Genomic DNA, 22,110 nt, shown 5'->3' with positions numbered 1-22,110 from the left:
AACTCTGGTTTTAAGAGCTCAATTCTTTTAGTTTATATTGAGCTCATTTGTTGTAAAGTTCCATTTTTTTCTGTGTGTGAAGTGATTAACAAACAGAAAACCTCAGGCAAGGTAGTATTATTCCATCACAGGGGTACTGTAAGGCTGCAACCAACAATTATCTTGCTTATCAATATGTCTGACAGTTATTTTCTTTGTTTAATCAAATGATTGTTTAGTGTATAAAATATCAGAAAACATATATTTTTTAAAAGTTAACATATTCTTGCTTTTTTTGTCTGACGGCAGTTTAAAAGAACGCCCATAGATGTTGAAAGCTGGGAAACTAGCAAATATTCACATTTGAGAAGCTGATACCAGTGATTTTTCATATCTTTGCTAAAAAAAACGTCTTAAACGACTGACCCATTTCTGTCAATTGTCTAACTTTTTAATCAACTGGTCATTTCAGCTTTTTAGGAAACGCTAGAAAAATGGCTAGTTTCTGGGTCGTTTGGGGAAATAACGAAACTGTCATGTATAGTGAAGATCGATTGGGGCTGTAGAACAAGTTTTTGCCAAGGGGGCCCTGAGGAGGTTAATCCTAACCTGGGCATTATTAGTAAATTCTTACCTACACCCACGTACTGTACAATAGCTGTTGCTGTACCAACCGTACGAACGGTCCTACATTTCCCAGATTACAGTGCGTCGCCGCGGACCCCGCCCTTTCCTCTCGCTGACTTGGGTCTGGTCGACTTTCTAGTTTGCAGTGATTTGATTGCTTGGCTTCGGCTATGTGATTTGGTTCGGACACACCTCGCCCTGCACCACCAGCGACTCCCCTCTTCATCTTCGCCCTCGCCGAAAGAGTAAACAACTAGCTTCATTTACCGGCGTTACCGTTGCTCCCTGGGGGTGGAAGATGTCCGCTGGCTGCTCCGGGCCAGAGCCAGTTTAGGAAGATCTTTTCCCACGGAGCCTCATCAGGAAAACACCGACATTTTTTTTTTTTTTTTTTGGGTCGTACTTCGGCCGTTGGCATTAAGAGGAAGCTGTCAAAGTCGGACCCCCGTATTTTTTTTTTTTAACAGGGAGCTGTGTTGCTGTGAAGTTAGGGGCTATGCGTGTCGTGCCAGGCCAAGGCGAGGACGGACAGGAGATGCCTTCTGGCTAGCAGAGCTAACGTTATCTGGACCGCAGCTGGGTCGCAAAACACAGATTACTGAGCACACTAGTCAGTCGTAAACACACCAGTTGGTGTCCTTTGTTTGTTTTTAACACACTCGTCAGTTTGCAGTCAGTGGGTCGGTCGGTCTTGACTAGAAACGACAGCAAACGCAAGATGCTGAAGAAGCGGTAACTTTGTTGGCTAATTGTGACAATCAACAACATTAAAGTTATCTTGCAGCCGAGGCACGACGTTAAGCTAGCTAGCAGTGCACCACAACAACAAAAGCTAAATGCCTAGCACTTATTGACTGACAGAATAGACTGTAGGGACTGTTGTCTGTCCAGCACAAACACACTAATGTAAATGATGTGTTAAAACGGACAACGGCTAGTGAATTGTTTAGCATAGCCTAGCGGGTGGGTGGACAAACATGACTACTAACTAACCAGCACGTAAAGAAAAAGGTGTGTGAACAGGTCTGATTTGAGCCTCTTAACTAAGACGTTCAGTTTGAGTGTTTCACCTGCCTAACCCTATAAATCACAACAACAGCTCAACCTGTCGACCATGGAGGGAAATGTGCATCAACAGAAAACGACTCCTTTAGCTCGGGAGCTTACAAGGATATTTAACAGCTACAACAAGCACTCCATACTGCTGAGGAAAAACCTGAAAGAAACTAATGCGTTCTTCCGGGAAATAAGGCAGAACTACAGCAATGCTTGTGCATCAACTATGAGCTCGGATTCAGCTTCTCTGGAGGCAGGTAGGTTTGAACACATGCAGCAGCAACAGCTGAACATCCCCGCACTGCACTTAAACGTCACAGTGTTGAAGACATCTTAAATGACTGCCAAAAAGTCAAATCATATCTCAAGCTACGTTGTACTCCTGTAGTGAAACAAAAAGAAAGATCTAACAAGTTGCCATTCACAGGTTTACTGAGAAAAATTGATTTATTTGGGGCAAGGGGAAACTAACGAGATTCAGCCCCCTTTCAAAAGCATGAGCAGACTAAGTGCATCAAATATGCTGAGATTTCTGCACTCACTAGCTGGCTGAGGGCATGGGATATCAGGCACTCATTCTTTTCCTTTGTCTTAATTGTGCCTTTTTGTGTGTGTGTGTGTGTGTGTGTGTGTGTGTGTGTGTTTGTGTGTGTGTGTGTGTGTGTGTGTGTGCGCGCGCGCAAGTGACGGGTTACGTTTGCTTTTAGACTTAAGTAGACTATAAAATGATAATAAGACCCCCCATTTGATATGGTATCGTATTACTCCATAACAAACACCCCAGATCAAGAATATTTTATTAAGTGTTTTTAACTGCTCCGTATATCCCAACATTTCATGGGTACTCTGGGTTCATGGGGTTTTTTTTTCACCATATGTTTCAAATGCTTATTTCTATGAAACATTGATTAAATGCACAGCAGTGGTGGTATGCCAATAACATAAATGCGTCACATCTACAGGAGCGGCTTACTCTATCAGAGCTGGGTTCTTGCATACAGAGAAGGTCAAAAACATTTTAATCAATGTTGAATTAACAATGCTAAACCGAAGATTAGTCATAATAAACAGAAAAAATGGGACCATAATGCTGCCTCTCATGCGCAAAGCCGAACTCATGTCTTCAACTACTAACTAGATTTATCTTACAAATGTCTTGGTTACACTTACTTATCTGGAAAAAAATGCACATCACGTGATGCAGTAGGATCATACAATAGGGTCTGATCTGTAGTTTTTGTAGAGATTATGCATAGGTCTGCAGTGACTAGCCTGTTAAACATAGTCTATTCACTGTGCACAGGTCATGCAGTCAAATGATCTGCACAGGTCGGTCGGAAACAATAGGCTTTAATGCGTAATGTTAGTTCAAGAGGTGAATAATAGTAGAGGAATGCTAGATTAGTGTAACAGTAAAAACACAGGTATGTTAGAAAGAAAGACACTGGTATATGAATATACACTAGAGCATTGTTGCTCTCTTCTCTCTTTGTTATATAACTGTTTTGACTATGACTCAGCATCACTGAGGATTATGTCCCCCCACAATAAGGTCAAATTGGTTCTTCCTCGTGTGCTCCACATTTTAGGGCTTGGAAATAATAGCCCAATGAATAATATTGGATTAAAATGTTTTAATATCTCTATCATGGAAGAGTGCTCTGCTGCATATTTGATTGAGAATGATTTTCAGATACAAAGGATGATGTGTCATTCAGTACCCTGTCTATGCTTACAGTGCTGACCTAGAGTTCCTAAGAAGCTCAGTAATCCCAGGAGTGAACAGCCTTGCTTAGGGTTACTGATTAAGTTTGAGGTAATGGAATTCTGTCCTCAAGCCACATCTTAACATCATATACTTCCTTCTGTTCTGTCTGCCACCCAGGCCAGCTCAGCTGCATCTCTTTTCCTTGCCATGAGGAAGAGTTCCTACGCAACACCGTGGGCGCTGCTCCGTACATCCTGGTACTCGGCCAGGACTGTGCTGCCCGCTACCAGCTGCTCAACTGCCTTCTGGGGGAGAGGCTGCTGCCGCTGGGCACCGAGGCCGGCGAGGCTTGTGAAGGAGTTCAGGGCACTGTCTGCAAGAGGCGGAAGCTGTGTTTCACCCATGGGAGACAGACACGGCTCAGTCTGGCTCTGCCCGGCCAGTATGAGCTGGTGCACCAGTTGGCGGCTAACTGTGGCCGCTGGGATACGGTGCCCCGGGAGGACCTGGAGATCCATGAGGAATGTGAGGACCCGGCGCACAGGCTGGCAGAGCTGGAGATCACGCTGCATCACCCACTGTTACAGGTAGGCCTTAGATACAGTGCAACCCTTCAGAATCTACCCTCTCAATACCATGTCTCATCATGATTTAAATGAGGAGTTGACATGCAACCATCTACTGTATGTTGTGTCGCTCCTCAGTGCCATAATTTTGTTTCCTCTTCATGAGTTTTGACACTTTTACTCGCAGTGTCTAAAGCTGGGTGATATGACCATGTTGCTCACTGCGTCATTTTCAAGAAGATGTGGAATGAAGGTGAGATGAGGCAGGAGCTTGGATGAAAAATGAGTGTTGTAGTTTTTTGGAAGAAAAAATTAGCAAAATTAGATAGGTGACCTCAAATGTTGGTAGTTTGTTATCCAGCTCAAATATGGGGTATATGGCACCCATGGCATCACTTTCTGAAATAAGAAGATTAATCTAATATTAAAAAACCTTACGTGTTCAGTGAATCAACATTGTAAATTATTTCTAGATTTTGGCTATACACACAACCGTCCGTGTGTTTATGTCATGATTAGGGGAATGTTTGCACATTGCTACTTTTGGAGAGGGATCTACAGGTGAAGCTGAAAGCCTGTGCAAGGTCCTCCATTTAATTTGAACATGCCTGTGTACGAACAGATTACTTGACATTAAAGCCATCTGTATGAAAATTCATAGTGTGATGATATGATAATGTAAAATTCTAATGTTATTTTTTTTCGACTTAAAACCTCTTGGAACAGTTGAATAGACACTATTTGGAAGAAGTCCTTTTATTTACAGCACACTTAAATTTCAACTAGGTTTTTGTAGTTTTTTTTTTTTTTTGCAATTTTATGTGAAAAACACCATTTGATTTTGTGTGTAAGTTGTGGTGTACTGGACAACAAAATGAAAAAACGGTCCATTAATTATGACACTGCTTTCAAACATATGGCCCAGCCTTAACTGCTTGTTTATTTTATTTGTGTGGTGGTAGTTCCTCCTGCAGCCCTAGTCAAAAGGAAAGATGGACCTACTTTTTTTTTTTTTAATTTTTTTTACTTAAAAATGTTTTTTTTTCATCATTGTCTCTGGCTTGAACCAGCCTTTGCACTCACACATGGCTTAGCTCACAAACAGATTACTGAGCAGAGCTGCTTATTTCCTGCGTTGGTCAGTGTTTTACTTTACCTGATTTGTGCTACTGTTCAGGAATACATTCTTTTCCAGTCTCTTTTTTCCTATTCATTTTTTGGGTACCTCCTAAAAACAGACTCACAGGTTACTGTTGAAGTTATGTGATGTACTGTGACTGTGGTTCAGTCATCCTGGTCTTTAGCCAGGGCGACATGAAAATCTCAGTATCTTGTGGGAGTGAATTGATTTAGCATGGTGTAAGATTGCAGTCATTCCTTATCATGTGTCACACGTGGAAATTGGTCTCTAATCCTTTAGACCAAGGCCCCTTAGCGAGCATCACACAGCCCCAGAGAATAGGCCTAGCTCTCAGGCCAGCGACCCGCCCAGCCCCTTTACGTAATGCCACTGGTCTGGTGCGATTCACATGACTAGGTCATGTACAAAAAATCCCAAATCATTTGCTGAGATGAAGTTGCCATGGTTACAGCTGAATTCTGGGACAACGGTTGTTCATGTTGTCACAGAAAACTTTTTTGGTTTTTAGGTCTTCAGTAGCCTAAATTGGGATTAAGGGTGAGCTGTGCTAATAGAAAAAACCTATTTGTAAATAATTTTTATTAATGTTAACTCTCATTATGTATATGTAAACGTGTTACATCTTATATATAATATGTGTTTGAGATAAAAGTCAAGTCTCATCAGCATTGCCGAATGACTTTGTGTGAGTACTTTAATTTATGTTCATATATGACAGTTATTATTGCTATAATTTAATGTGTTACTTAATTTTTAAACACTGTTTGGTGAAACACATGGTGTGGATTTTGCATTAGTATCTTCAGGATCTGTTCAACTTTTATAGCTTCTTTAACACCCACTGGAGTCTTATCTCATAAAATAAAAGCATAATTGAAAGTTCACCTAAAAGGAAAAGTCTGCAGTATCAGTTGTGGAAGTTATTTTACACTCCTGTTCATTTTCACGTGTGACTGAAAGCTGTAGACCTGTAGTCTCTTGACTGGGTTAAAAGGTTTGTGATACTTGAGAGGACCTTAGAGACTTCAATAGCTGAGTTATTATTTTTTAATATTACACACTTTATAATAGAAAAAATGTTATCTTGGATTATTGTCCTTGAAGATGACTTTTTTTTTTTTTACTTTTTTGCAATGAAAATGAATCTAAGACCTAGGTTATAACCTGGTACTCATTTTAATAGTTATGAATCTATACATTTTCACCAGCCAAGCAATAAACAGTTTTCTCACAAACTAGAGCCACTATTATTTAGGTTTCTACTGAATGAATAAAAGATTAACATGTTTAGGTGGGAGTAAATGAATTCACAGAATCTCTCTGCTCACTGTGGTATTCACACACTCCCGCCATAATCACAGCATCCTGCTTTAGAGGCCGGCAGATGAGAACCAACTTGCTAATTAGCTTCTCTTCATCCCAGAGTTTACCCACTTCATCTTAACCTCACAGTTACCAAGGGGACATAGGGTGCTAACCTTTCGCCACGTTTCTAAAAATTCTTTAGAGGTACATATTCTGTTATGTTCATTGCCATTGCTCCACGAATTCACATAAGACAGTCTGCTTGTTAACAAATAGCTGTGATATTAGCAGCCACCCTTAAAATATGCTAATAAAAGAAGATTCTATTTTTTTTAAATGGCCATTTGTCTTGACCGTGTTATTTTGTAGAACTGGGTCAGACAGTAGCAGTAATGCTAGCTCATCCTGTCACTTCTTTAAGCATTATGAAAAACAAAATAGTAACTTCAAAATAGCCCACAGACATTCTCTCGAAGGGTTGTTGTTGAAAACGAGCTGCACTGAAGCAAATCAAACATAGTACTGATTTTGATTGGTTGTGAACAAATGTTTGCAGGCTATCTTTGTTCCAAAGAGACTGCTCAGAAGGGCTCTGCTCTTGTTCCTTGGAGACAGGACTGACTGTCTCCTTTGTGTAGCTGATGGTCATTTCTGCCTCCTTTCTCTGGCTGTCTTTTCCCCGTCATGGTCTCTCTCTCAAGCTTTCTGCGAGTCTATTTCTGTTAATGTGGTTATTTATCAAGGGTTAAGCAAAGCTTTTTGCTTCTGTGATTTTTCTGCCCTGTCACAGACATTCCCAAGACCACCACAAATATTTATGTGCCATTATGTGTTCAGAAATAGAAGGAGCATGTGATATGCATGGATGTGTTTTTTCTTCCTTCTGCAGTAGAATCCCTTTAAACATCTTCTTCTTGGTTTGAAAACTGTGCTCTGATTTCCTGAACGCTTTATATAACAAGAATTTTAATTTTGATATTAAGATGTGGTTTTCTGCATTTTATGTTAGGGCATTAAAGGGTCATTTCATCTAAATTGCATAAAATACATTCGTCGTGTAGAAAAGTAAACCTTTTGATAATATTATTGCTTCTTTTTCTGAAAAGAGAACTGATTACACAATAACTCTTTGGATAACTTTTTGGACTCTTAAGGCGGCAGAGTCCAGCTGTGAACACAACACTGACATGTTATCAACATTTATGTGTATGGCAAACTTGTGTATGGCAAAACAGTTTCCTATTTACACAGCCAGGCAGCAGACACAGAGACACATTATCATGTATTTGGAGTTGTGTTTCTGGCTTGAGTAGAGTAAGTCCAATACTCATTTTTTTTAGCTCAGATTTTGGTCTCCACCAACTCTGAGGGAAATATCTGGCTCTTTAGCTGCTACATGTTCCACTATGTTCATCAGCTAGTTGCTAACTTTGTCTGCCTGCTCTTTAGCGCTGAGCAGGTAGAGTACTGTAGGTTTATCTGAACTTTTCTGCTGAAACAGCCAACTTCTGCGTCCCAAAACGATGAAGATGAAAGTGGTGAAAGTGAACCAAGACAGTAAATTTGGGGCCGGAAAACCAAAATGATGAGCTGAAAGATGCTGTTGAACTCCTTAGAGCTGAGGGGAACTGCAGAGGCGGGTGATAATTCTGTGTCGGTTATTCACCACAAGTGGGACCCGTCAAATTACACGTCGTCATCTTATTCATTTTTATTATAAAAATAAGGATTATAGCTGTATTCCATGTGGCTTCATTATTTTTGGTTCATCCTCTTAGTTGTATCTACATGGCTAGATTTCAGCTCGATTTCATTAGGAGTAAATGAGAAACTGTTTGTTTATAATTTGGGTGAACTGGCTCTTGTTACAGAACCAAATTTCCTAATAATTTCCTGTATGTAAACCAGTTTTCCTGGAATAAAAGTTAACTTTTTTTTTTTTTTTTTTTTTGTGGTTTGTCTTCAGGAAGCAAAGGTCATGGTGGTGCCTTGTCCAAGTGTCCAGCCCATAGAAGAGGCCCTGGAGGACTGCACTCGCAACGTGATCCCCATCATACTCTATGCCATTAACCATGACTCCCTAAGCACAGAGCAGGTAGCTGAGCTCTGGAAGGTCAAAGAGCTGCTCTCATTTCCCATCTGTTTCATTCGTATCCCTAACACCATGCCAGCAGCCTCCCCAGACCCTGGCCGTCGTGCAGAGAAGGAAAGAGAGAGAGAGAAGAGCGCCCTCCATAAACAGCTGCTGTCCCTCGGTTTCCTCAGTAGCCCCACAGGAAACTGCTCCTGTGGCGCCCCTACACAGGTGCCCACCCCAGGTGCCAAGCCCCAGAGCATGCTGGGTGAGGCTTTTGAAAGACTGCATCGGTTGCTGGTACCTTTTGCTCGCCAAGTGCTTCAAAACCAGCAGGTGGAAGCTGCCAGCCTGCTTAATGGGCTACATTGTCGCTGTCTAGATCTTTTCATCAACCAGGTCAGCGGAGGAGGCCTCCTAGCACCGTTCATCTGCATGTCTGTGATTGTTTTACTGCTTCGTACTCATGTGGCAGTTGTTACTACCACTGCATGAAGTGCTCAGTCTGCTTTCTCCCAGTATGCTCCTGAAAAATCACCAACAGACCTTTGTCCTTTCTGCTACACTTCCCTGCAGGCCTTTGACATGCAGAGGGACCTGCAGATAACACCCCGCAGGCTGGAGTACACTCGTGAGAAAGAGGGTGAACTGTTCACCTCCCTTATGGCCATTGCTAACCGCAAACAGGAAGAGATGAAGGAGATGATTGTGGAGACACTCAGCAGTATGAAAGACCAGTTGCTGGAGGATGCTGCCAACTTGGAGTTTACAGGTTAGTGAGTAACCACACTGGATAAAAGCCACAAGGCAGGCAAGGTTTCTCTTTTGTGGGTTTTCAAGATTCTGTTAATAAACACATTCTCAGTCTTTATCTCATGTCATGAGAAGTGAAAGACACAAAATTACATGATATAACAGAGGTGGTGTATGTAAACTAACATGAATAAATATGCACATAAATTTTAAATTGTTTTGATAGTGGCATGACGTATTTGATTAGAGCCAACGTGAACAGACCAGAGCCATTAATTGATAATAAAAGACTTGGCAGAAATCTTGAAAAGAGCTTTAAGAAGATCAGCAGAGCGGTGATGACAATGAGGACTTTAAAGTCTGATCAAGCTTGTTTATATCAAAAGTTCAAGTTCTGATGTCATTAAATCAAGTCCAGGCTGATGTTACCTAAAAACTGCAAAAACACAAGTATGGAAGTAAAACTCATGTTTTACAGTGTCTAAGACAATGGTTTGAGGAAATATCACCACAAAGATCTGTTAAGCATAAAATTATTATTATTATTTATATTTCTTCAAGTGGGACCTCTCTGTCTGTGTAATTCCAATTTCATTTACCCTTTATTTGTTATGATGTGGTTTATACAAGCTAAAAGATTACTGATTTATCTGCAAGCGTGTGATTTGAATCGATATTGGAGAGGACATATTTTGACACCAGTGGTTTATCACTGTGGTATCATTGTGAGGTGTGTGGACAACAGATGATTTATGATTTTCTGTGGTATTGTCTCTGCTGCTGTCAGGCTTCTTAGAATGAGAAAATAATTTTTGCTATGCTTGTCCTACTTAAGAGTAGTGGTAGAGTTGGGATAAACTGACAAGCTGTGATTCTTTAAAGGTATCGTTTTACTTGTTTTCTTGTTAAAAGACCACAGTATTTATGATCACAAAGTAATTTATGACGGTGGGTTTGGATTCAGTCCAGAATTGGACTGACCTTACTGTGAGAGAGTTTATTTTCTCTTCAAACAAAAGTCACAGTCAACATTTTGAAGATCGCAGATTTTTTTTTTTTTTTTTCCAAGAAGTGTTAGCATAGCTTGCAAATTTTGATATTTTTTGTGTTAAATTAGGCCCCTGTTTGACCCAAGAATTTTTCTGCAACAAGGATGTATTAAATTGGAAACGTATTCTCCAGTTACGTGTTTTTAGATTCTAAGAAGCTGGAAAAGAGATTTGCTGTGATAGACACCAGTAACTTTGATTCATGGGTTTCACATTTAATAACACAACAATGACCACACGTGCCTTATTTATTTTGCTCTTACATCTTCACGTTAATTAGAAGGGTTTCTCTCTTTATTATGTGTCTATTAATGAAGATGGCTGACTCGTTGTACACAGACTGCAGCCTGTTCAGATCATTTTCATTTTAACTTTTTCTCTTAAGTCAAGTAAAGTCAATTTTATTTATATAGCACCAATCATGGTGCCTCAAGTTATCTCAGGGCTCTTTTCTGATACAGCAGGTCTAGACCGTACTCTTTACAATATTATTAACAGAGACCCAACATTCCCAAATGAGCAAGCACTGGGCGACAGTGGTGAGGACAAACTCCCTTTTTAACAGTTAGAAACCTTGAACAGAACCCGTCCCACAATTTGCCCACAAAGTTTGACTCAACCGCTGAGAAAAGCCACTCATTGGATACTGTGTTCTTCTTCCTTCTGGTCTCCCCTCCTGAGCATGCTCCAAAAAGCAGGTTTGCTGGCTTATCAGGATAAGTTTTCTTAGAGTAAAATCCAACACAGATGTTTAAACATTGGGCCATTTTCTAAAATCAGTTTGTAAAATGAATCACCTCCTAGTCAGAATTCTAGCCATATGCATTTTTTCACCCTTACCAGAATAACATTGTTTTTAACAAATGTATAATGTGTTTACTAAAATATTTGCAATTTAATTTTTTTTTTTTTTTTTAAAACCCTGCCTTGTTGACATCCACAGTTAAATCCTAGCTGTGTTCTTTGTCCCTGCTGTTGCTGGTGCGTGAGTGTTTTTCTTGGTACCTTTCTGCCACCTGTAGATCAGTTGAATAGTGTGAAACCATTGGCAGGAATGGGCATCGGGTCACAAAACATTGCTCATTAGCAATACTAGTGGTCAGAAACTCCACCGTCTGCAAGGTAGTTCAAGTCCAGACAATTTGATTTGTATAGCTCAAAATCACAAATCTGCCTCCAATGTACTTTAAAACCTCTACAGCATACATCCTCTGTCCTTTAGGACCTCAATTCACGTAAGGAACCTCTAATGTAGAATGTATATTTCACTTGCATTGGAGGATTTGCATTATTTAGTGTAGGATATGTTGTTTAAACAAAACCGTGTAGTTGGAAAAACCAAGTATGTTTTAGCACTACTAATATTTTAATTCTATTTCAGTAATGATCAATATAATATACTCCATTGCTATATTTTTTTCCAAAATAAGAATGGTGAGAAATTTGTACTTCAACACATGCTTGGGAAGTGCTTGGCTGCTGTCTGTGTACCCAGTGTCTCAGGTAAATAAATGTTTAGCATAGCAGCAATTGCTGTTGTCTTTCTGTGTACTGATACTACACAGAAAGACAATAGCAATGATAGATTCTTGTTATTTGAAAATCTCAATGATCTTTGGCCAGATGCTTAGACATACAAACTAAACCCAACCCCAACCAGGGGACAGGACACAGGTGGTTTTGTACAAAACCCTCCAGAGACACTTAATATGCCTGCAGGAAGTGGTCTTAATGTTCCGTCTATTGACAAACATTTGCTAAGTGTCTTTGAAATGGAATTATTTTAATTTATAATACTCTTCTGTGTTTTATGATGCAGTCGTGACCTGTTAGGTTACAATTACTCTGATTGTGAAATGTGATTGTAGGCACATTGTGTTCAACATCAAGTGACTGTCCTATACTAATATCTGACCATATTAATTGATCAAGATTTCTGTATGTTAATTGGTTACACACACCACATATGGTATTAACTTGACAAACAATTTTCTTTCAACTGCAGACATCATTGTAACAACTAATGGAGAGCCTGTTACGTCAAAGGAGATCAAATCTTGCATCCACCAGATCCAGGAGCTGATAGTGGTCCGTTTGAATCAGGCCGTGGCAAATAAGCTGATCAGCTCTGTGGACTATCTGAGGGAGAGCTTTGTAGGAACTCTAGAGCGATGCCTCAACAGTCTGGAGAAGTCGAACATCGATTCTTCTGTCCACAATATCACTTCCAATCACCTCAAACAGGTGGGCATTAGTCTATATGAGCAGAAACGAGAGCAGAATGATTGTATTTATTAATCACTGTTATAAGCTTTATAACTTTATTTGTATACCACTTTTCCTAACAAAGTTACAGAGTGCTCTCCAAAGAAAACAAAGATGGAGACACTTGACCAATGTCAGCAATCCAAACTGATAACTGAAACTGATAAAAGTGTTGAACATTTCAGAATACTCAACAGCTCTGTTCCCTCTCTAATATTCATTTGAACATTTAAACCTAAGTATGAACTAATAGAGGTACTGTAGAAAAGCAAACCAAAAGAAAGGGTTCAACACAGGGTCAGAGAGACCTTTCATAGCAGAACAAATAATCAGAAAAACAAAATCAGGCAAGTGACATTTTTAGCCTCCGTCAACTCCACTTGGCCTCAGTGTTAGAGGTCTCTTGACCGATAGATGACATATACTGTCATCTTTGACATTTATGGAGTTTTTTTCTCATCTGTCACAGTTATTAAATGCTGCCTATCATGTGGAGGTCACCTTTCACTCAGGATCCTCTGTCACACGACTCGTCTGGGAGCAAATCAAACAGGTCATTGTCTCAAAAATTCAGCCATAGGAGTTTCAAAGTGCATGCTGAATGGTGACTTCTGAAGGGATGTTTATCATTTAACCCTGTGTCTTGCTCCTAGATAATCCACAGGATAACATTTGTGAACCCTCCTGCCATCACTCCAGAGTGGAAGCGGAAAGTGGCCCAGGATGCCATAGAAAGTCTCAGTGCCGCCAAACTGGCCCGAAGCATCTGCTCCCAGTTCAGAACCCGCCTCAACAGCTCCCATGAGGCCTTTGCAGCATCTCTGCGCCAGGTTGAATTCCTCTGTCTTCTTTACTGTCTTTTTTGTTTCCTTTTATTCCTCATCTCTCTTTCAATGCCTTTCCTTTAATGCTGTGTCCTGTTGCGTCCAAGAGAACTTCCCTCTTTTAAAGACTTAAAAAAAATTACTATTACATTAAAGTAAAGTCTCTCACTGATGGTATCCATCTAAAAATTTCCACTGCCATAGAAGTGGATGTGAGATGAGCCTGAGATGATACAGTGAGGATTAGAGTTTAGAGATTGGAACAATTTTGATAAGTGAATGTTTCAGTTCGTTAATCAAGCAAAAATGCCACGTAAATGGTTGGTCTAGATGCTAAAATGTGAAGATTTATAGATTTTCTCAGTTTTATATCCTTTTAAATTTAATGTATTTGGGTCATAGTCTTTCACTTTTTTTGACAGTTGATTGATAAATTTAAAAAAAAAAAAAATGCGGCCTTGGTGAGGATAAATCGCAGTTTGCCTCTTTGAATAATGAGGAAAATTCTACTTCAGCACAGAATGTTTTAGTAATGTAAGAAAGTGGCAGAGTAAATTTTTCCCTCCTAAGCTGCTGACAGACTCATTATCCACGATTAAAACCTAGCTGGCTACACCTGTACGTTGAGTGCACCTGCAAAAGACAGTGAAAGATAAAATAGGTCTAAAAGATGGGGGAAAGAACAGGGCTTTTAAAATGGTGGCCACAAAGAGACGGTGTATGGTGTATGTGTTCACTTGGCAGCCGGGATGAAGGATAGACTGGCTGAAATGTGGCAAGACATGACTTGTAAGACACACTAATTATACAGATATAGGGAGAAGGTGGGGTGGCTTCCCGTCAGGTGACAGAGAATGAGATGGCTAGCACTGGGTTGAACAGCATTAGCATTAGTTGTTGTGGTAGCATCACTGTGTGTACTCATACACATTTCTCAGCCAAAGAGTGTGTAGGAGCTGCAGAGAACGTCCTCAAGCAATTTACCGCCTTGTTACTGATTTGAATGAGTATGTTGTTGATATACAGTATTATTGCTGATTCACCTGAATGGTTTGAAAGCTTTCAGACATTTTTTATCAGTGGCTGATGGGAACACTGAGGGCTGGTAGGTGACCCGTAAGAGCATTGTTGATTTCTTTCTTGCGTTTTTCTAAATGTACTTCTATTACACACTTACAAAGTTGCCTCCCGCTCAGGCCATGTACAGCTCATGGCTCAGCTCAGTTTATTCCTGTTTACTTGAACTGCTTCTACCTTTTAAACCCCGATTTGCAAATAGCTGCGACTCCCTCCATGAAGTCCCTGACAAATCAGTTAAGATGCTCTAATGATAATCATCATATGACAGACAGTGTAGATCACATGACAGACTGTCTTTTCTTGCTCAATAATTCTTACATTGTAATGCAGTTATACAAATGCACTTATTAATTGTGACAGTATTATAGAGGAAATGATGTTGGGCGATGGTTTTTAAGTCTAGGGCTTTTGATGTAGAGAAAGAGATGTAGAGAATCCTAATTTCATTTAGTTATTTATCTGACTGACTGATTGACTGCAGTGCAAACAAGTCCGATAACCTAATCCTAATGACATTATTCTGTCACATTCTTGTTTGGAAATACCAGAATAACAAGTAGAGCGTCCATAAATAATAGAGATGAAAACTATGGCCTGTAGTATGTCAGTATGCATTATGATGAGGAGGAGGTGTTTAAATGTGAAGGCAAATGTAACTTGTTATGAATGTGAAGTATGGATAATTATCTGAGGAATATAAAGCCTCCCTGGTTGCAAAGGAATATAAAAGCAAGTTCTTTTTTCTGTCCTGAATTGAACACAAGACAAAGACAGTCAGCACTTTGACCATGATCACCCCACATTTCCCCAAGTTGCAACAATGTGGTGTTAATAGCCTAATAGCGGGTGTTGAGTGGAATATCTGTGGGTTCGTGGCCACAAACCAGTGACCAGTTTCCAGGCCTTGTTTTGCCTGTCTTTTGTTGTTGTTGTTGTTGTTGTTGTTGTTGTTGTTGTTGTTGTTTAGTCTGCTACTTCAGGTCAGAGATGCTGGGTTCCAGTTCCGGCTCGGTTTATGGCAGGTTAGGTCACACCTTGCTGCATGGTGCAAACCGTTATCTCGCAGCAACACAGCTCAGATCCAAAGATTAGTCCTGTAATTTGTTAGAACATAATTCAGTCCATAACAGATAAAAAATGATGGAGTAAGAGGAGAACGAAGATAAATGTGTGTTGAATGCTTTATAATTTTTTCATCATCGATTAATCTGACGATTAATTGTTTAGTCTATTCAACATCAGAAAAGTGTGAAAAATGTCCATCAGTGTCTGAGAGCCTAAGATATTGTCATCAAATGTATTTTTTTATCCGACCAACGAGCCAAAACCCAAAGATATTAATTTTACTAATATGTAAGACAAAAAAAACAGCAAGAATATAACCGTAGAGAAACTGAAACTATCAGATGTTTGGCTATCTCATTGAAAAATCATTGATATTATTAATCAGTTATCAAAATAGTTGCCGATTAATCTAATAAATTAAAGGAGTAATTGTTGCTGCTCTACTCAAAGCACGGAAGGTTTTCTAATGTAGTTTTTGACTGTAATATGCAAAGTTGCCTAACAATGGAAATATGATCAAATTTGGCGTACTTTACCAAACAAACAAGTAATTCAGAAAAGAAGTAATAAATAAACTTGATGATAGTAAAACACTCCTGAGAGCTACTGAATTACAGATATTAAGCCATCAGTATTTTACTAATCTGATTGTGACTGAAGGAATTCGTGACTGAACACAGTGTTTTATTAATTAAAGTACAGTCAAACAAGCGTACACGGTGACTCAACCTGAAATGAGCAAACTCTACAATATGTCTGTTTTCATGTTGTCATTGAAGTTCCAGCTGTGCACGAAGCAAACAAGCGTGACAGGAACTTAACCTTGTGGAGAGAGTGTATGAATACAGCTGCAAAGACAGGCACCCGTTTTCTGTCGCCCTCCGGATAAAAAAAAAAAAAAAAAAAATTTTTGAGTCAATCAAAGAGCAACTCTGTGTTGCCCCAGAACTGTGCATTAAACAGTCGAATGACAAATGACGACATCGCCGCAGAGGCCGTGCCAGCTGGCCTGTGGCTTTAATGATGTAGTTTAAAGAAGAGAGGACAAAAGTAGATATAACAGGGTGTGATTCAAAAATATGCCGTTAGAGCCGTTTATACAATAGAGAAGTATTTGTAAATCATTCAGATTTCCCTGTGTTTGATTTGCTACGGATAAGCAGCTCTATAGTTTCAAAGTAGAATGCTTAATTGGGATCAATAGTGGCTTCTGATTGGCTAAAATGTATAACAAGCTATCTGAACTTGTTAGTTAATTAAGTTGAAGCTATGGAACCTAACATTGGCTGATGTTAGTGTGGTTCCATCTATGTTTTGAAAATGCCCACTTAAGATATGGAGTCCAAGCTTATGGTTCGCACTTGCTCGTCAAAGTGTTTTGTTACCATTTTTCCTTTTTGTATTATGAAGAAGACAGTTTTAACAGAGACCACTGACTACATAGTTTATTGAAGCACGCGTCAACTATATACTTTGACTCTTTAGCTTAACCGGGCATTTTCAAAAAATAGACGAAGCCACACCAACACAATTAAAAATGAAATGTCACCCTTTAAAAACATGACAACCTCTTTTCTCCAAAATAGGGCTATTGACATAACATTAAGACACATTAGATAAAATAGATAGCTGTTAACAAATGAGACCAGTAATTTAGCGGCAGCTGTTCACAGCTCTTAATGCTAACCGTGAGATGTCATGTGTTCTTGCTTGTAGTTGGAGGAAGGGCACACCGGGCGTCTGGAGCGCACTGAGGACCTATGGCTGCGTGTGAGGAAGGACCACGCCCCTCGGCTGGCTCGTCTGTCTCTGGAGAGCCGCTCCCTCAGGGATGTGCTGCTGCATGGTGAGTCACCACCGAATCCTCCAGTTGTTAACACGTGCACAGACAAAACTACACTCCCAGTCTGCTCACACATTGCTGCAAAAATGTACTTTTTAAAAATGTCTGGAATTGCATCTCTTGCACATGGCCATGTGTGACTCTGGTATCATTAAATATACCCTCCACACTGATTTTAAGACATTCTAAAAGATATTATGAATATGCAGATATTGTTTATTTCAAAAGTTTAACTACTGTAAACAAGACGTCTCCTACTTCACTGTAACGTCTTAAATTCAGGTTTAAGGTGAGCACAGAGAAACGTCCCCTTCGGCAGATGAATTTAAAAACAGCTCTCAAGTGACAAACTCTGCACATACATCATTCTGCACAGTGAAGCTCAATTATCCAAGTAACAATAAGAATAACACATTTTTAAGAAGTGGGGGACTTTAAGAAAACGTCATTTAGAGAGAAATTGAGTAAGACTCACAGTATCAAACCTCATCAAACTAAGACGAGACAAGACAAATATACAAACTTTAACTTAGAAATACAGCCTTTTGTAACTCTGCAAACTGTGTATTGTGTACTTTGAGGTAAAAAAATTCATCCTTTTTTTCCTCCCATTTTGTCTGACAGGCAAGCCAAAGCTTGGGCGAGAGTTGGGTCGGGGCCAGTATGGAGTTGTGTACTTGTGTGACAGCTGGGGAGGACACTACCCGTGTGCCTTAAAGTCTGTGGTACCGCCTGATGATAAACACTGGAACGACCTGGCTTTAGAGTTTCACTACACTAGGTGAGATAGTAAGAGTGAGTGTGAAAAAATGACGACAGTGGCTTTGGTATGATCTCAGCAGCGATCCTGTTTGTCTCAGAGTCATTTTGATTCTTTACTGCCGCAGGTGTGATGCTCTGCACCCATCAAAGCTGGCGGTGCATTTTATTGACACACAGGTTTAGAAGAAGCTGCGTTTATCAAGAGCAAAACTCTTTTCATTGGACATGACAGTTGACTTGCAGATAAGGTCAAACTCCACCCAGTTTATAAAAGGAATTGTTTTGACAGTTGAAGCCTCGAGGCTGCTCTGTGCACACGTCTGCATGTTGTTGGAAGTGACAGTGACTCATTAATTCTAATCTGCTCTAACTGTCATAAATATGAGGAATGCAGGACTTTGTAAAGCTGCGCCGTTGCTGCCTTAACGTGGACATACAAGACTTGCACTGATATTCTGTGGGTTCAAGATAAAAAAAAGTGGTTATTTTATGATCATCTGACTGAAATATTTTATTTTCCTCCCTTCTCCCCTTGGGGGTGTGCTGCTTCAGGTCCCTGCCTAAGCATGAGCGGCTCGTCGACCTGCACGGGTCTGTGATCGATCACACCTACGGAGGCGGCTCCAGCATCGCTGTGCTGCTCATCATGGAGCGGCTGCACAGAGACCTCTACACAGGCTTGAAGGTGACTGGATAATCCAGTGAATAGAAAAGGGGATGTGTAATTGTTTTATTGGTAAAGTATCATAATTTCCCATCTCTCTCTGTGCCCCCTTTGTTTTCTCTCTCCCCTCTGTCTTAATGTGTCGCCCCGGTTCATCTGTGCCAGGCTGGTTTATCGCTGCGGGAGAGACTTCAGATTGCACTGGATGTAGTGGAGGGCATCCGCTTCCTGCACAGTCAGGGTCTCCTGCACAGAGACATAAAGCTAAAAAATGTTCTGGTAAATCCCGACCAACGGCCAGTTCAGCACACTTTAGAGTCTGACTGTGGGGGTTTTCTGTATGTTTTCCTCTCAGAAGTAGTAGCTGTATCACAACCCATCTTATGATTGTGGATGCACTGTACACCGAGGCATCAAAAGCTTTAAAAAAAATCAAAACATTTATCGGTCCAGTATTATTTTTATTACTCTTATTTGCTTATTTTTGTGAATCAAATCAACTCTTAAATAAACTAATGTAGTGTATTGTTTTTTAAATTCAATTTAATGTCTGCGGATTACTGTTTTGCTCCAGCACTTCTATTAAGATTCGGTCAAATGGGATAAAAATGAAAAAACGAAAATCATACCTAAATCCTTGACATTGTACAGCTTTGTACCCTAACAGCACAGTGTCCAAAGGTTGAACCAAAAAATTAGCCTTTAGCCATCTTGCTTTTGAGAGCTAAGTGTTCACTACAAAATGTAGGGCTGGAATACACCTACTGTGTATCATTTGAGCACAGAACCTGGCCAAGAAGCAAGTAGCAGAAATCTGTGAATGTTGTGAACAACTTCTCTAACTAGCCAATAGAAAGTGTAGATATAAAATAAAAGGCATGATTTAGCAGGTGCTGTTTCTTACCAAAAAATGTATTCTGAAATTAATCTTGGTGGATAATTTAGATGAAATAATATCACATAATATTTTTCATAATCTGAAAATCGGAAATAAAACCACTGATATCACAGTAAATGCTGTGTTCATCAAATAACACCTATTCAGTGTCATGGAGACCAGAGTGTTTTGTTTGTCTGTTAAAGGCTGGAACCGCCACATTTAGTTCTCTCAAACATGAAAAAAATAGACTGATATGCAACTTTTTTTTTCTCTTTTCTACCTGACCAGACAAGCTTTCCACTCTTTTCTTTTGTTCTAGTTGGACAAACAAAATCGTGCAAAGATCACTGACCTTGGCTTCTGTAAACCAGAGGCCATGATGTCTGGTAGCATTGTAGGAACTCCCATCCACATGGCTCCAGAGCTGTTTACAGGTATGATTACTAAGCAGTCACACTGTTGATAATTACATCATGAAGCAACTCCTGAGGTACAGCTTCAAACATTTTAAATGGTCAGAACTGACGAATTTACTTAAGATGACAACCCTGTTACGCAAGCTTTAGGAATCTGTGATTACATTTTATGTCAAAGTTATACCTAATTTTGCAGGAATGTTTCTTTATCAGTCTTTTTAAAGGTTTCCCCCTCTCCTGACAGGAAAATATGATAACTCTGTTGATGTCTACGCCTTTGGGATCCTTTTCTGGTACCTCTGCACTGGTTCAGTAAAACTCCCAGAAGCCTTTGAGAAATGCTCCAGCAAGGACCAGCTCTGGAACAATGTTAAAAAAGGTAAACAGCACTAAGGTTGTATTCACACCTGTAGTTTGGGCCAGACCAAGGCCAACCTGCCATTTTAACGGCACTCTGGTTTATGCGGAAAAATCCCTGAACACATTCGCTGACACGTTTAAGTGTTCCTGTTATTTGGTCTACCCTCACTGGTACAAATGGGGTGGGAAAAAAAAAACCAGGAACACCTGTCAGTATATTGCAATACAGTTGAATCTCTAGAACAGCTTGAACAAAAACTGAGCATTATAACCTTCATAAAGGTAGAATTTAATGCAGAGCTGTTGTAGTACGCTACGTCAGTTTTATAGAGGTGTCCCTAATAAATAGGCAAATGATTGTTCATCACTTATATAGATTGCTTGTAAAATTGCTTCTTTGACACTTTATGGCCAGAAGATCAAATGTATAGTAGTTTAGCTTTTGAATTCAAGTTAAAATCACATATCTGATATTACAAAATCCTGTGGTTGGTCTTTTTGCTTTCACGCTGCGAACGAACTGTACCAGAGTCTGATTGGGGATGGTTTTGATGTTAACTATCTGAGGACACACTGTTGTTTGTGTTGTTTTGTTTGTTTGTTTGTTTGTTTGTTTGTTGTGGGACTATTTGAGTTTCTCTGCCAGAGACTCACTTCTGTCCATGTCATTCCAGGTGCCAGACCAGAGCGGCTGCCCAGTTTCGACGAGGAGTGCTGGCAGCTGATGGAGGCCTGTTGGAACGGGGACCCCTCCCAGAGGCCCCTGCTCGGTATTGTGGAGCCCAGCCTGCAAAGCATCATGGTCCGGCTCTGCAACAGCAGCTCTGAACAGAAAAGCAGCAGCCTCGAGGACTCAAACTGAAAATGCTTCAGACAAACTAACACACGTGTGATAGGGATTCTGATCAGAAAAGTATTTTTGTTGTATTTATGAAGACCAGAACAGAGAACTTCTGAAGAACTGGTGATTGATGAAAAATGTCCTCCTTGTTCAGTTGTTGGATTTACAGTATTTATGAGGAGTTTATAGAGACCAGAAGTTTGCAAATATGTGTGTTTTATTGTTTGTGCAGTGTGTATTTGTATACAAACTCTACAATACGCTTTTGTCGTAGCTGCCGTGCTAATTGCTACTTGGTCATAGAATTGTAACTAGATGCAAATTGTTTTAAAAACTAGTCCATTTCCCAGTATTATGAAAAAATATAAATATATAAAAGATTAATTTTAGATTGTATTTAAACTGAACATTTCTGCATCTATACAAAAACATCCTTTTTTTTAATAAAATGATTTGTTACAAATGATATAAGCTTTGTTGGATTATTACTTCAGACTTTGTCTTAGGTAAGAAAGTTTTTGCAGTATTTTGTAAATCGGTGACACCTTTAAAATGAAGCAGTGTCTACTCGCACCTCTTCATCACTGGTTGCATGTGCCCACTGGTTCTGACCAATTCAACCAAATTGATGAAATATCAAATTGACTTTTAGGCTGGACCACAACCGCAAAGCCAGCCCTGTGAACGTCCCTGACTGATAACGCTACACCATTGGTCAGCTGAATGCCCCGTGACAGAGTCCTGAGGTTACATCATTGGTCAGTGGCCGAGTCTTAAGAGTTTCCCTATTGGTCGTTGCTCTTATAACATGAATTGGCGCAAACAGTTTCTACTAGGTCATCAGGGGGCGTT

General features: G+C 39.9%; 1 protein-coding gene across 3 annotated transcripts; it reads left to right on the top strand.

Annotated features, from left to right (window-relative positions):
* Positions 1–730: 730 nt before the first annotated feature.
* On the top strand, positions 731–21,672 carry dstyk (dual serine/threonine and tyrosine protein kinase). Of its 3 annotated transcripts, none has more exons than XM_040115720.1 (15): positions 731–1,338; positions 1,706–1,919; positions 3,548–3,957; positions 8,349–8,855; positions 9,033–9,228; positions 12,264–12,502; positions 12,993–13,076; positions 13,177–13,353; positions 17,209–17,338; positions 17,960–18,116; positions 18,650–18,782; positions 18,927–19,040; positions 19,961–20,075; positions 20,302–20,436; positions 21,092–21,672. In XM_040115720.1, exons 2-15 carry the CDS (start codon positions 1,721–1,723, stop codon positions 21,277–21,279), a joined length of 2,784 nt encoding a protein of 927 aa, XP_039971654.1. In that variant the 5' UTR covers positions 731–1,338; positions 1,706–1,720; the 3' UTR covers positions 21,280–21,672. The 3 variants fall into 3 exon arrangements, with proteins under 3 accessions (XP_039971654.1, XP_039971653.1, XP_039971652.1); XM_040115719.1 differs by having other exon boundaries at positions 731–1,617; XM_040115718.1 differs by having other exon boundaries at positions 731–1,919.
* The last annotated feature ends 438 nt before the right edge of the window (positions 21,673–22,110 follow it).

Source organism: Xiphias gladius, chromosome 21 (genome assembly GCF_016859285.1).
Source record: "Xiphias gladius isolate SHS-SW01 ecotype Sanya breed wild chromosome 21, ASM1685928v1, whole genome shotgun sequence".
NCBI lineage: Eukaryota > Metazoa > Chordata > Actinopteri > Istiophoriformes > Xiphiidae > Xiphias > Xiphias gladius.
This window is presented reverse-complemented; position numbering and strand designations above follow the sequence as displayed.

Coding starts and splice junctions, on each gene's coding strand:
- dstyk (XM_040115720.1), top strand. CDS start 1,721: ATGGAGGGAAATGTGCATCAACAGAAAACGACTCCTTTAGCTCGGGAG. Junction 12,503..12,992: donor CTTCCAATCACCTCAAACAG/GTGGGCATTAGT, acceptor CATCTGTCACAG/TTATTAAATGCTGCCTATCA. Junction 18,117..18,649: donor TTAGAGTTTCACTACACTAG/GTGAGATAGTAA, acceptor GTGCTGCTTCAG/GTCCCTGCCTAAGCATGAGC.